This window comes from Anabrus simplex, chromosome 1, assembly GCF_040414725.1.
Source record: "Anabrus simplex isolate iqAnaSimp1 chromosome 1, ASM4041472v1, whole genome shotgun sequence".
NCBI lineage: Eukaryota > Metazoa > Arthropoda > Insecta > Orthoptera > Tettigoniidae > Anabrus > Anabrus simplex.
Window position 1 is genome coordinate 688,475,190 of NC_090265.1, and position 16,570 is coordinate 688,491,759.

The following is a 16,570-nucleotide window of genomic DNA, read 5'->3' on the forward strand; positions in this document are numbered from 1 at the left end:
GCTGCTGGTCATTAGTGAATAAACATTTTTTGGTTTTCTACATTTCCTTCACCAACTAGTGTCATCAGCTGACTTCAGTGGACATGTATTCGTATCCAAAATAAGTCTGTTTTGGAGTGCTCTATGTCCCTTATCAATCTGCACAGATGGTTAGGTAATGCTATGACAGACAATACATCAAAAGAGATTAATTAGATGAATATGTTATTAACTGACCCTCAATATGGAAAATTCATTCTTTTTAACTTAAGCATTACTTAGTAGTCGTTAGGTTTTCACTTATTCCCCATAATTTATTTCCTTTTCTTATTCACAGTGTAAATAGTGAATATCAAAAATTCACAAAGCTATTCACTGTCATATTCCTACATAACTGGTAGTGATCTACAGAGTTTTGGTACATATTCATTAAAACAATGTTGTTGATGACAAGGCGTGCATCCAAACTTGTGGGGGGAGATCAACTCATTCAGCATTCAAGCCTATTTCCTTCTTCATCCAGAAATCCTAACAAACTCCATATAGACCAAAATGAATATAAAATGATGTGTTCATTCACCCAGAAGGATTCATCACAGCAAGTGTAGATAATAGCATGTGAATACATTCACCAATACTGAGGCACATCACTGATTCACCTACTTGAAGAGGAAGCTGAAACAGATAACAAAGATAAATTAAATTTCATAATCTGTTATACAGAATCAACAGTTACAATTCAAGGGAATGGTCAAAAATTAGCACCAGTCTGTCTCTTTCTGAAAATGAGTTATACTAATTTTCATGCATTTTCAGGGTATACATGTCGACTGGTACATAGAAGACAAGTCACATTGTTCATTTATAAGATACCGATTTACTAATGATGGACAGTCCAAGATGGTATCTCAAGATTTCCTGACTATCGCAATGACCCGCTGCTCGTGAGAGGTGTCAAAAGCGTTGTCCCTGCAGTGTGTAGTAAACCTACGGCTAGGCAGAGATGAACGTTGTTTCTGCAATGTTGTCTAAAGTGAACCTTCTCCATTCCATAAATACATGTCAACAAGTGACAAGACCATTCAACTGTAGTCTCTGTCTCTTACTGATGCAGTATTACATAATCTATAAAGGATATACTTTGTGGCAGTGTATACAGTGGTAATACCTGTACTCTTATTCAAGGTTACTCACTAAACCAGCGATTTACATCTTGGACTCTACATGTCGTATTAATTATGCCATGACTAGAAGTCGTGTTTGGTGGTATTAATCTTGTTTGTTTGCCCAACCCTTGACCCATTTCTCTACAGGGTCGGGTATGAGGTGAGACGAATCTGTCGTGGCGGGTTTTTTATGACCGGATGTCCTTCCTGACGTCAACCTCATCACAGGAGTTAATGAGATGAAATGAATGTGATATATGGTAGCAGGGAGAGGGTGAAACCCGGTGCTGGCACATAGCCTTCCTGTCGAATAGCACCAAGGGGTCTGCTCGAGGCTTAACATCTCCGTCCGACGGACAAATCGTCATGAACAGCGTTATATGCCCTCACTTCATATGAGCACTGCAGAGAGGTTTGGAACTTAATCCAGGCTTTTGGCATTCAATCTAGTGATTAGAAATTAGATACTCACCTCCCCTACTCTGCCGGACAACATTCTGATGGTGAAAATTTTTCGACCAGCGGGACTCAAACCACTAACTTCAGTGTCAGACACTTCAGCGCCTTAACGAGCACGGCCACCAGGCAGGCTCTTGACAATACTACCATGCAATAATGCTATCAATGAAACTGTTTATCACAGTGGGTGCGGCTTTTTAATTCCACGTTCCAGCTGTTTGAGGCACTATTGATGAAACAGTTTGTCATGAGTGCTACTATGTGAAACGGTTCCTCGCTAAGCATGCACCTTTCTGGGTTATAATTCTTACGTTCTTCAGTCTGTCAAAATTAATTTATGAGTATATAAAATGTATAAAATACATAACGAAAACATAAAACAGATTTTACCTTAAAAAGAAAACTTAATTTTTCAGGTATAATTGGTTATTATATGTTTTCCTTTTCAGGTATTTTCTACACTTTATTTACTCGACAGACTGAAGAACATAACAGTTGTAAATTAACAGAGTCAAAACTGAAAAAGAAATGGCTTCCACTATACCAAAATTTTCTAGTTTCCCATTCCAGCGGTTTGAGGCACTTTTGGCAAAACAGTTCGTCGTGAGTGCTACCACATGGTAATGCTATTGACAACATAGTTTGCTGCTACATGCGTGCCTTTCAAGTTCCATATTCTGTTTTGAGGTGCTGGCTTGTGTTAGTGTACAGAACTTTTCACCTTAGATATTGTAATTGTAAAGTAAGAGTATATGCGTATAAAATGAAACCTTTGTGTTATATGGAACAATAGGAGGATATAGAATATGTTACCTTCTAGGTGGCCTGTTCCTCCCCCTTCAGAGAGGGAAATGAATACATTTAGATACAGTAAAACCTCGTTAATTCGAAGTCGTTGGGGTGCAAAAATCAGACTTCGAATTACGTGATTTTGAATTAACCGCCAACACATAATTCGGAAATGCCAACCCTTGCAGCGTCACAATATACTGTATTCTAAGACACGTTACTGCATGCAATTAACCTTGATTCATAGTTTAAACCTCTCAAATGCCATGGTAAAAAAAACTACAGTCGAACATTGGATTGCGAGCATAATTCGTTCTGGCAATATGCTTGTAATCCAAAGCACTCATATATCAAAGCAAGATTTACCATATGAAACAACTGAAAAGCGGATGATTTGCCCAGAAAAATATTTATTCGCATAATATTTCTAAAATAAAATATAACGTAAAACAAATTACAGTGCAATTTTCCTTACAATAGAATCATTGTTGATGTGAGGGAGAAGAGAGATGACATGAGAAGAGTTACTGTGTAACATGAATTTCACTAACAGAATCACTGATATCTGTTGGCTCACTGCAATTGTTTTCCTTTCGTGCAACTTTAACAAGGAACCTGTCCAATGACTGTTGCTTTTGCTTCTTTTTGAGGATTTCACGAAAATGTGATATTGCATTGTCATTGAACTAATTCATCGCTCGCACTGCTACAGCCTTATTCGGGTAGTGTTTTTTTTTTTTTACAAAATTTTGCACCGTTTCCCACATTTTGCGCTTCTCCCGAATCTCGGTTGAAGTGAGAGATTCCACTGACTTTTCCTCCTCCTCTTCCCCAGATGAGATCTCCTCCATAACCTCCTCCTGTTGTTCGCGATGCAGGTCCATCAGTTCGTTAGTAGTCAGTTCCTGGCTATGTTCTTCCACCAGCTCTTGAATGTCCACGTCATTCACCTCGAGCCCCATAGTCTTCCCTAAGGACACAATTTCATCGACAATCGGCGGCTCACCAACAATCCCCTTAAAGTCATGTCCAAGAACACAGTCAGGCCAATGCTTTCCCCAAGCGGAAGTGAGAGTTCTCTTGGTGACTCTATCCCAGGCTTTAGCGATGATCTTCAGGCAGTTCATGATGGGGAAATGATTTCTCCTAAACTTTTGGAGAGTAAGGTTTGTTCCTTCGGTCACTTCGAAGCATCACTGAAATAGTGCTTTGGTGTATAGCTTCTTGAAGTTCGAAATGACTTGCTGATCCATAGGTTGGAGTATTGGAGTAGTTTTGGGAGGAAGGAAATTACCCTTAATGAACTTGAATTCATCCAGTACGACGTCCTCAAGGTCATAACCAGCAAGACTTTGGGCTGCAGATTATTTTCTGAAAGGTATTTCTTCACTACCGGACCAAAGACCTCGTTTATCCATTAAACAAACGAACAGGGGAGGGGAAAACATAGGCACACATGACGCTTGTATTGCAGAACCTCACTCGCTTATCAAGTTGCAATTTACTTAAAATGTTTGCTCGTCCTGCAAAACACTCGTAGACCAAGTTACTCGCATTCCGAGGTTTCACTGTATTTCCAAAATAGCTAGTCAAAATATATACATGGTAGCAAATAAAACTAGAAGTTTGTAAAATAAACTCATTAAAGAGTAGCGATGAAACTTAAATGTAGGGAGAGTTTTAGCAATCCTATATAAGACAGAGAGCATATTCTGATGCAATATAAATTAACTGGTATTTTTCCAACAGCAAGATTGCACCTCTCTTATGAATTTTGCTTCTGCTGGAGTTCAAGTTATACGTCAAATTTAGTTTGTTCAATGTTATGTGCCTTTGGCTAGTTTAACTTGGACTCGTGACAAGTCAATGAACTCTATGTTAACCCTTATTTATGAATTCAAAGGAACTTCATCCTCACAATATTAATCCATGCTTCACACATTGACATATATTTATGTCACAATATCCATTGTCATGTTTCAGTGGCCTCATAGTTGTTTTTAAATCCACAGATCACCACTGTTGATGTACACCACGACAAATTTTGCTTTTAACTTGCATATATTGTTACAACCTCAAGTCTAATGTTTTTATTGTATTGCTTGTTGATTATCACTTTTTATTATGACATGGTTAATTTTTTAATATGATAACATTCTGTAATTTTAAGCTCAGGGCCGACCTAGTTTTTGTTGCATTAATGGCTGATGATGTTCACTATGTCGAACGAAACATGTCCCAATATTAGACACTTCATGATTATATTATAATTCAATGAGTGTATTGTAATGTATTGAATAGGAGGTTATAAATAAAAGAATTTTAATACATCATCTTCCATACGGTTTTAATGTGAGATTAATTACATGTAAAATAGACCACAATCTTAAAAAACTGCAGGTGTCTTGGAATATACGGAGGAAGAAGGCATCTCTTTTTAATAAACCAGAAAGAAAATAAAACATAAAGTCAGTGACTCAAAAGATACGAAACATGGTAGACAGAAAGCATCTACCGGTCGAAACAAGAATCAAACTGCGCAAGGAGGCGCAACAAGAAGCACTGATCACCGGGAGGTCAAGGCGACAGCTATTAAAGGGGAAAGTGGACCCTGAGTTGAAACAACAAATATCTGAGCACATTCGGCGAGGACACCTTGACAGTGGAGCAGCTGGTATAGAGCAGGCAATAAGAAGTGCGGCATTGCCGGTCCTTCCCATAGCGAGAAAGACAAAGCCATGGTTCAATGAAGCATGTTATGTGGCTCGGCGTTTGGCTCTGTATGCTTTACACATGGCAAGGAGTGAACAATCGGAGATAAACTGTATGAAGTATGCGCAACTGAGAAGAATCTATAAACGCCTAGTGAGGGAAGCAAAAAGAAAGAGCATCAACAAAGAGAAGAAAGTGAACAGATACATGAAGCAGAATAGAACCCATATAAGCCGCTAAATGCACAGCAACCAACATTTCCTAGAAGCATTTCAACAGATGTATGGGAGGAGTATCTACGCAAAGTAGTTCAAGCATGAGAAACCCGCTCTGATCTGGAAATGGCAAGTGATGTCACGAACGTTGAACCTTTTACAGAGGAAGAAGTAGCAGAGGTTATAACAAGTCTCAGGAACAACAAATCAAGTGAACCCGACTCTATATACAGTGAGTATATTAAAGACATATGGCCTGAAATGAAAGAGGAAATAATCAATCTTCTTAACAGATGCCTAGAGCAAAGGAATATTCCGGACAGTTGGAGGAATATCTACAGTCAAAATGTTGTATAAAGGGAAAGGAGACGCAGGGGATCTTAATTCATACAGAGGGATCGCCCTAGAATGCACAATGTTCAAGTTACTGACTAAATTACTATGCAAGAGGGTTACAAATATAATAGACTTGAAATTACCTGAGGAACAATTCAGTTTCAGGAAAAATAGAAGCACAATCCAAGCCATTACCTGTCTACCCAATGACATACAGACTACCTTTTCAAATCCAGGACGAAAACTACATGCAATATTTATAAATTACACTAACGCTTTCGATTCAATCAGTGGTAAATTAATAATTGAGAAACTACAGCAATTGGTTGGTGGAGAGAACTATCTATTGCGAATTATTCAAAACATACTGCACGACAACTGCATAATCATCAGTGACGGTATCAATATCTCACATCCAATTCAACAAACAAACGGGGTACTCCAAGGAAATCCATTGAGCCCTCTATATATCTATGCAGATGATATGGTAATAACGTCAACAGACCAGGTAGAACTGCAATTGCCTTCGATCAACTAGTGCAATGCACAAAGGAAAATGAAATACAAATTAACAAATAAAAGAGTGTGTCTATGAGCTTCAGAAAACGGGGACCACAGGCCACCTTCTTTTACCAAGAAAAGAGATTAACAGCAGTGTCACACGTCAAATATCTTGGCATGACCTTACAAACACGTGGCATCATATTCAGAAAACACATAGAAGACAAAACAAACACAGCTATCAAGGCAATGAATGACAAAACTCATCAATAGGCTATCAATTGGAACAGCAATGAAATTATTCAAAATTAAAATCACTCCTATCATAACATATGGACTAGAATTAATATAGATACACTGCACACAGAGAAATCTGGAACAAACTGAGAAAGTGAAAGCTACTTTTCTGAAGAAATTATTATGCCTTTCCAAATTCACACCATCTCGGCTCGCATATGAGCTCACCAGAAAGTCTTTCTTCATTGAGGAACTACAACTGCAGAACTCCTGCATTATAAAGGCCTCATGTAAGTGCTTTGGAAAAAGAAAAATGAAATAGGGCCAGAGTTCTACGCCACAAACGTTATGATCTACAGTGATTGGCAACAAGGGAACTATGAGCTGAGACATTCAGTGACACGCTATGCCGTTCATGGCTTCCACTTCAAGGTGTGCATGATCAGCAAATACGTAGGTGGTTTGAAAAGTTCTCGGAATGTACTAGAATTAAGTATCTTACCTTAGTGGAACTAGTTTTATTTTTCAACATAGTCTCCCTGTAGACTAATGCATTTGGTCCAGCGATGTTCCAATGCCTTGATCCCATCTTGAAAATGAGATTCCTCCAGGCCTGCAAAATACCTCTCCAATTCGGCTGTCAGTTCTTCCCTTGTACAAAATCTCCGTCCACCGAGGAAAATTTTCAGCTTGGGGAATAGATGAAAGTCTGATGGTGCCAAATCAGGTGAATAAGGTGGATGTGGCAAGAATTCGTACCCCAGTTCATGAAGTTTTGCCATGGCAATAACACTTGTGTGCAGCGGAGTGTTGTCCTGATGAAAGATGACCTTTTTCCTTGCCAAACCAGGCCTTGTTTTGCGTATCTTTTCCTGTAGTTGGTCTAGGAGGTTTCCATAGTATTGCCCCATAATTGTTTGGCCAGTAGGAAGATAATCTATCAGCAGAATGCCTTTTGCATCCCAGAAAACTGAGGCCATGACCTTTCCGGCCGAATGCACTGCCTTTGCTTTCTTTGGTGGTGGTGAATCAGCATGTTTCCACTGCTTTGACTGCTGTTTTGCCTCTGGGGTATAGTAGTGGACCCAAGTTTCATCTGTAGTCACAAACTGGCGCAAAAATTTTTGTTGGTTGCACTGAACCACTGCACTTTGTTTGGACATTTCCAATCTGCTGCGTTTATTGTCCAATGTCAAGAGCCGCAGCACCCATCTTGCGGATAATTTTTTCATACCCAATTCTTCGGCTAAAATATAATATACCCATTCAGAAGACATCCCTACAGCTTCAGCAATCTCCCGCACTTTCAGTCGACGATCCTCCATGACCATTTTATGCACTTTTGCGATAAATTCTGGGGTCTTAACACTTTTTGGCCGTCCACTACGCGGATCATCATCCAAGCTCTCCGAACCAAATTTAAACTTGCTGGTTCACTTGGCAACAGTTGAAAATCAAGGAGCAGAGTCCCCTAGTGTGTTCTGAAAGTCGGCATGAATTTCCTTTGCTTTCATACCTTTCTTTACAAAGTATTTAATCATTGCTTGAATCTCAGTTTTTTTCCATTGTCACAAATCACTATGCGGGAACAACAACAAAGAGTCGTCACTACCACACTCCTGCAGCTAGAGCACCGACACGCCACGTGTTCACTCACAAAGGATGTGTGATTATTGCGCGGGAACCTTGTTGCTTTAGCACTGACATCTAGCGGTGATTCTGAGAACTTTTCAAACCGTCCTCGTATCACTATCTTGACGTCACCTGTGTTTGTGCAACAGAAGCTGTGATCGATATCACGCAATTATATGCAGTGAAAGGAAGTGTTCATTAAAAATCCTTTGCAGTGAGGCACAGTGACTATCTTAATAACTATTGTATTCTTGCACGTTGTGCGCTTTTCCTCTTTATTATTAAATGTATCCAACAAGGTGCATTTACATTATTCAAATAATGCACTTGGATAAAACAATGGCAAACATAACCTCACGCAATGCGATTCAAAGATGAGGAAAAATTATGCTGGCTCCCCTGTGCAAATGCTCTATCTTTTGGATTATTGTACAGTTTGCATTTTTGGATGTCTTGTACTTGCATGGAAAGTGCCTGATGCCCTTAAAACATCGTGGCTTTTCAAAATTTCCTATGACGGGGGAAGGATGTCTCTGCTTCTGTGTGCACTGCATAGCAACACAGTACATTTCCCGGCTGGCAATTCTCTCCTTTAAAAGCGTAAGTCCATTTGGCCTCAGCATTAAAAAAACAAACAATGCAGTTTCATCGGCACTGACAACACTGTTTGGTCGTAGGTTATAATTTTCATTTCCGTGTTGACGTATAACTAATATGATAGAGCTTGAAGGATGTACCACAATTCATCACATTATAAAATATAATAAATTTATTGGGGTCGAAATCAATCTTTGCCCAATAAATCTATATAAATAAAAATGAATCGCTAAATATGCTGCTAAGCAAAAAACTCAGGAACAGCTAGACTAATTCGGCTAAATATTTTTTTCAAATATTCGTCGAAGTCCGAGTAAGGTTTTTACGAAGAGAAAAATTGGAAAAAATGCCAGGAAGAACGTAAAAATCCAATTTCTCTTTTTCCATTCAAACTGTTCGTCTCTCTTTCCTTCTCCCACATTTGCGCTTAGCGCTGTCCTCCTCTAATCCAGTGTGTTTGCCAAATGTCTGTAAATCTCAATGTTATCGGTTAAAATGGGTGAATATCGGATCATGTACAAAATTTCAAGCTGCATTTGATGCCGTTAACAAAAGAAAGGTTTACAAAATAATTGAGTATGGAAATGTTAATATAATGGAATGTTACCTCAAATGCAAAATCGTCATTGCTTAGAACTTATCATGTCATAACTCCTATTTTATATTAACTATATTTGTAATTTTTTCACTGCTGGTAAAGGAACATTTCAGCTCGATGTAGATAAGTTTGTTTCTAAATTTAAATGATAAGAACATGCACTATTTGCGTTTCTTTTCAGTCATTTTTATGTGCAGGCACGAAAAAGTCAGTCGCTTGCCAACTTCTTTGCTATTGAATTTGCATGGGGGCTCAAAGCGAGGCAAATGGTCTTCAGATATGAAAGTTATCTTTAAAACAAACCCCAAGTTCTTATCTTGCTTAGTTCTCAGTTTGTGACAGGAAGAATGCCTCCTTGGGTTTTGCTTTCGCGCGTACGCACTCCAGAGAGTCTTATGCAGTGTCGTGTTTTGTTATAAAGTTGGAGACCTTTATCTACCCTGATTGTTTTAAAATCTTCACTTCTGAACAAACAAGTTCATCGATTTCTTTGATTGACTGGTTTATTTTGTGTGTGCTTCCATATACAGTATACTCATTTCAAGACTCATGCCGGCTATAAGACGCGGGCGGAGCAACTTCGGTCGAAGAACTCGAAATGCTACAAGCCAAGCTAATTTTCAGTCTAATCGGACTGCACAGCAACGTGAAGAGAGAAATGAAACTGAAAGGATTTGGATATCACAAATCCGTGCAGCGCGTCGTTCAGCTAATAATCTTTTAAGTTTGAATCGAGCTGCTTTCAGTTACCATGTTTCAATTGACTACAGTGCCTACCAATGCGTTGCTACTGGTTCTATGAACTCAGTCTGCCAAAACTGTAAGGCACTGAAATACAAAAATGAAGCTGCTGGATTGTGTTGCACAAATGGCAAAGTGAAATTAGTGCCATTGATTCCACCACCAGATCCATTGTACTCATTGGTTTCAGGAACAGGAACAGATTCCATACATTTCCTTACAAATATCCAAAAATATAACAACTGCTTTCAAATGACTTCATTGGGGCAACAAATAATGTACTTCGGGACAATTTCGTACCAACATTCAAGGTAACATACAACAAACATACTTATCCCCCATTTTGCTTTCTTTTCAACTATTCTAACGGGGAAGCATAAAGGAGAAGACTTTTTTGATACCACGCATCCGTATGATTCCGATTGACATACCGTCTGAATTTAAACAACTGCAGTTGAGTGCAGCTACCATAAATAAATCCCAGGGGCAGTCATTGAGAGTTTGCGGCATTCATCTTGAAAACCCATGTTTCTCGCATGGCCAATTGTATGTTGCCTCTTCCCGTATTGGAAAACCATCAACTTTGTTCGTTTACGCGCCAGGTAATAATAAAAAATACAATGAAAAATTTCTTCATAGTGTTGATTGGATTGATTGTTGATTGGATTGATTCTATGATAGTTATTTCCTACGAAGAAAGAGGAGTAAGTTTTGCTACATTATCTTCACGCCATCAACTCATCAAATTACTTGATTTGCAACGGGTGATAATTATGGCTCTGTGAGGGATTTGAAGACCTGCTGAACAGTTCCGATCTACGTTACAGTCAATCAGGGTTATTTCTGGGTAGTGCTATGCTGTGGTCTATTTGAGCATTTCCTTATTCACAATCAGGATATTAATATTGCAGGTAATGGAAACACGTTTTTCCAGTAGTTTGTTACTAACCTTTGGTAGCAGTAGAAAATTAACTCATTTGATGTTGATGATGTAGTCATTTACATTATTCTGATTTTTGCGTGCAGTACAGACTGAATTTTTGCTATTTGCTCTACGTCACACTGACACAGATAGGTCTTATGGCGACGATGGGATAGGAAAGTCCTTGTATTAGGAAGGAAGCGGCCGTGGCCTTAATTATTGTACAGCCCCAGTATTTGCCTGGAGTGAAAATGGGAAACCACAGAAAACCATCTTCAGGGCTGCCAACAGTGGGGTTCGAACCCACTATCTCCCGGATGCAAGCTCACAGCCACGCACCCCTCACCGCACGGCCAACTCACCCGGTACAAACTGAATTTGAGTTCGATCAACTGTAATTTATTTTTGACAGAACGACGTCTGTCGGGTCAGCTAGTTTAATATATTTTACAACATGTTGAATGGTGGAACATAACTCAAACTCTATCAATATTGTTTTTACGTACAAATTGATTATAGGCTATAAGCCATGCTTTTTCGCCAACTTTCGGCATCACCAGTGTTTGCGGATTCTACCTCTCTGCACACTGCCTGCTACGTGATATTGTGGCGTTCCTTAAAACGCCAAATACAAAATAATTATACACCGTACGATTCTGCTCGAACTTAGCAGATATGAAGCACACTGTAGACACGCCGAAGTGGGTGAAAGTGCGCAAAGTTACCCCTGCACGTTCTGGAAGACTCGTTCTTTTATGACACGGAGAAAAATACTTTGTAAAATACTTTTTTTTCCTTCAAAATGTAAAGGTAGTTTCGAATTAAAAGTCTGAATTTCGATGACGGGACAGACATTATTCTTTGAATTACAAATTATCTGTATCTCGAATTAAACGATTTAAATAACACGCAAAACCATACCTCATGTTTCCGGGAACGAGAGCTGCTTCAAATTAGGCGAGATTTTCAATTAACCGATTTTGAATTATTAAGGTTCTACTGTAGATGGATAGATGTAGAATGAAGCTAAGTTGTGTGTAAATAACTTAGCACAGGGGTTTTAATGTATCTGGAAATGGTTACAGATTTCTGTGATTCATTTGTTATTTAAACCTTGTGCAGTATTTAATCTGGCCTCAGTTCTTTCGTATTTTTGAGTTCGTTGATGTCATGAAAGTGCTCGTCACACTCACGTTCATTAGAAGTGTGTTGAGAGAAATATTGAAGGATCTTGTGAAACCACAGTGTATTCCCTTCACTCAGCAAGCTGTCAGGACCTTGCTGACAGCATTTCCTATATGTATTTCCTAAGCAGACCTACTTTATAAACATCGCCTTTCAGTTAGAGATTATCTTGTTCAAGTTCACACCACGTTGTCCAATTGCGGAGTTGTGTCGAAAGGTATGAAAGAATGCAAAATTGAAGATATGTTAGAAGTTATTGGAGATTGTGAGCTTTCTAGTTGCGGTTCAAAATTGTATTCAGATGAATGTAGTGATAATGATTCGAGAATCATGAGGGTGAACAAATACTGCGTGAAGATCGAGGGACAGGGCTACAAAGAAATGTTACTAGTGATATCTGGAGCCACAAGATTTGATCTGATGAACTGAAAATATGGGTAAACAATGCCAATCCAAATCACAATTTATCTTCTGGGAGTTCAGAAAAAGATTTTTAAAAAATGATTTGTGGGATTGGAATTTTATGACCTAGTAGTAGAGCAGACGAATATTCATGCCGAATATTTAGAAAGAAAAACTGGCACTGTTGATACTACCTGGCAAGACACGCTGATGAAATAAGGGTATATGTAAAATTCTAATTTATATGGGGTTGGTTGTTTTACCTTCGTTCTTTATGATATGAGTAACTGACCAGCTCTCACAGCTCATGGAAACAGACAACTGAACTTCCAGTGCAACAGCTGATCAGGAACTTCACGCCCCGCAAACGTATGGGCAGGAAAATAAGTTTACCCATCGGCTGTCCATCTCCTCAATTATTTTATTCTCTTGTGAAGATACCTGGTTGTGCTAAAGTGTGCACTTTGTGTTTACAAATGAAATATAGGGCAGCTTTTGGGAGAGGCAAACAAACAACATTCAAATGTAAGCAGTGCGATCTACCACTGTGCAGGATGGGTGCTTTTTGGAATACCATCAGGAGCGAAATGTGGATATTCAAAATTAGGGTGAGTACACATTTACATGCACTGATCATTTAAGAATAAAATGCAACAGAAATTACATTTATATCTTTATTCGTCTGACTTAGTTATTTTCTTTTAAAGGGTGGCATTTATGATGCTATGTGTATTGGGATTTAAATGACTGTCAGAAAAAAACGGTAATTATGGCCGGGCATCCGCCTTTAAATGGAGAATGGTAAAGGGTTAATATGAGGATGTTATTTCATACAATAATTCACTGTGTCACAAACATTTCCCTTATTTTCAAACAGTAAATAAAAAAAGAGAAGGGCTGAAATACCAACTGTCCACAAACAGTGAATGCCCCATTCCAAGGTATGGCTCCAATAGCATAGTTACATCACCAGTTTTTCCTAAACAATACTTGTCATCAATGTCTGTTCCTTGCCCAATAAAGCCTTTTTCTACATCACAATGGACAAAAAGCTTTATTCTAAATTGTGTTTTTGCTTGGAATGTATTGCTTGAATGCTAGCCTTCCTCTAAAAGCTACTGGGGATTCATCAATACAGATTTGGGAAGGGTTGCAGTATACAATTGAAAGTATTCCTGAGGTGATTCTATTATAGCTCTTAGTTTGTACAGTTTGTTATGTCTGCTGGAGTAAGGTTGGAGAAATGAAGTATGCTGAAAAAATTTAGACAGCTGTCTCTTGTCATGAGAGAAGCAGAAGATTTGTGGACCAAAATTCCAAAATTGTCAGGCTTTTCAGCCCTGCCATGAGCACTGCAAAAAAACACCACATTTTGTTCACATTTGTATCACTCCACTTCTGAAGTCTACTATACTACCTTCTTGTAATATTCATTTGTATCCTCCACAATAATATAAACCAATGCAGAAATGAACAAACACAGAAATCTATTTCCACCAGAGAATCGTCACATAATGCAGACGTGCCAAGTCTCCCGATTTTTCATCGTTCCTCCCGATCGCCGGGTCTGATCTCCCGATTTTCAGAGCAATATCCATCCGTAATTTTCGTATTATTTTAAACTCCCGCAGATTTTCTTGTTCTATCGATATATGGCTGAGTATGGCTGGTCGATAGTAGTTCTAATAATGATACCAGATGGCAGTACGGGGCACGGTCGCCAGTCATGTGCTGCTCTTTGGTCTATAATACAATCATTCTCTTTGCAAGCAAGTCAAGCGAGTAACATTCTCTTTGGAGTAACCTAACCTCAGAAGTAGCACACCATAGTTGTTTTACCCGTAGAAGTGCTCGTGTTGTGCCTTAATATTTGTTTTGGCCAAAATGTCAAAAAAGAAATATGATGCAGTGTTTAAAAGTGCTTATAGGGAAGAGTTTCCGTGTTTGAGTGAATCCAGAAAGGGACCAACGTTCACATTCTGTACTATATGTAGGTGTGAATTTTCAGTTGCACATGGCAGGAAATGCGATATACTCAAGCATATGACGAAAAAACATAAGGAGAGTGTCCAGTGTGTAGAAAGAAACCAGAAACTGAACTTTTCATGTAAAAACCAAGATGTAAATCCTGTGATGAATGTCGAGGCGTTATTTAAGTCATTTATAGTAGAACATAACCTGCATGTAAATTGTGCCGATCACGCCGGACCTTTGTTTAGCAAAATGTTTCCTGATTCGGGAATCGCCAAATGATATGGGTGTGCTAGAACGAAAACTGCGGCTATCATTACAGAAATGTGCATGGAAGAAAGGGCGAAAATTGTATCACATTTGCAGGTAAATGCAATGGTGATGGTAGCAATAAAAGCGACTTGAAGATATATCCCATTGTTGTAACATTTTTTAGGCTTGAACTCAATGAAATTCAGGGTTATCTACTCTCTGTGTCTAATTTAGAAGTTAATGCTACTGGAGCTAACATTGCCAATCTTTTGCTCTCAACTTTTTGGGAATTCTGCATTCCATTAAAAAACTGCCTAGCTCTTGGTGCTGATAATGCTCCAGTGATGGTAGGATTAAAGAATGGTGTGGCAAGATGTTTGAAGTGGGAAAATAGTAACATAATCATCGTAGGCTACTCTTGTCACCCAATTAATCTTGTTGCCGAGAAGGGTGCGATGTGCTTGCCCGTAAATGTAGATGAAAGTATAACTGATATATTTTATTATCTGGAAAGGAGTGCAAAGAGGAAAGAAAAGTTCAGAGAATTTCAGACTTTACACAACATTGAGATCAGGAAAATTCTGAAGCATGTGCCTACTCGATGGTTATCACTAAGGTGTTTAGATAGGATTTTGCTTCAGTGGGACCCTTTGGTTACATTATTCAGGAGCGAAATTGTGAGTAAGGATTCTCAGATGGGAACTTTGAAGACTTACAAAATTCCTAAGCACAGTTTAAGTGCAGATGTGTCTTGTTTGTCTGAAAATGTTAAGGAATGTCATAACATTTCACCTCACTTCTCAGTTAAAAGGAAAACCCAGTCATGAGTTTAAAAAAAAAAAAAAAACTACTGATCACACTAAGAGCCATGCATTGTCACGTGAAGAACGACTTTTCATGTTCCTTTCATCAAATTTACATAAATCTTTTTGCCTTTTTCTCTCAAGTTTTATGGATATTTTGAGAATCCAAACATAGCTCTTCAGTCAAGTATGCCACACATCCACTTATTGAGGTCAGTTTTGGAGGAACTATTGAAGAATGTGATGGCAAGGTTTGTGAAACCAGACATTATTAAAAGATCCTCCTCTCTCATTGATGTAGATTATCATACTCCAGCAAATCAAAAGGATGATTGTGATTTGATGATAGGGAACTCTGCGTTTGTTTTAGTGAACACCTTGAAGTCTGAGAAAAAGTGCATATTCTTTAAGTCTGTTAGAAAGTGTTTCTCTTCAACGTGTGACTACATGGTACACAAATTTCCATTCAAAGATGAAGTTTTAATTAATGCAGAAGTTGCAAATATTTCTGCTATAAGTAAGGCATCATTTTCTAGCCTTCGATTTTTCATTAACAAGTGTCTGAACATTTTGACTAGTGAAACGGAATATTTGGATAAAGGAAACTGATATTCTGCACTCCCAGTTCTGTAACTTTCAGCTCGAAGAAACAGACGTGGCAAAAGGCAGAACTGATGCTCAATGGGCATTGGTAGGTCAGATGAAATCAGCTGATGGTGTACTTAAATATGACAGACTCTCTAAGGTGATGCTTGCTATCTTATCAATTCCACATAGCAATGCAGAATGTGAAAGGATTTTTAGCAGAGTCACAAAGACAAAAACACAGTTCAGATCCTTGCTGTCTGAACAAACTTTGGAGAGGTGGTGGTGGTGGTGATTGTTGTTTTAAGAGGAAGTACAACTAGGCAACCATCCTCTATTAAACACTAATCAGAGGGAAAAATAGAAGGGATCCGACACTTCGAAATATGAACATATCGGTCAAAGAAAGACAAGAGCCATGAAGGGCGTGAAAATGAAAGACTCCCTAGCCCTCGCAAACCTAATAGCGTCGGGGTCGGAAAAGAACA

General features: G+C 38.6%; 1 protein-coding gene across 1 annotated transcript in view; it reads right to left on the reverse strand.

Annotated features, from left to right (window-relative positions):
• Positions 1–272: 272 nt before the first annotated feature.
• Ostgamma (oligosaccharide transferase gamma subunit) overlaps positions 273–16,570 on the reverse strand; it is a 115,665-nt gene continuing 99,367 nt past the window's right edge. Inside the window, exon 8 of the mRNA XM_067135933.2 lies at positions 273–654. Coding sequence (XP_066992034.2) covers positions 639–654 — 16 coding nt within the window. The 3' untranslated portion in view covers positions 273–638. The remainder of the gene's footprint in view (positions 655–16,570) is intronic.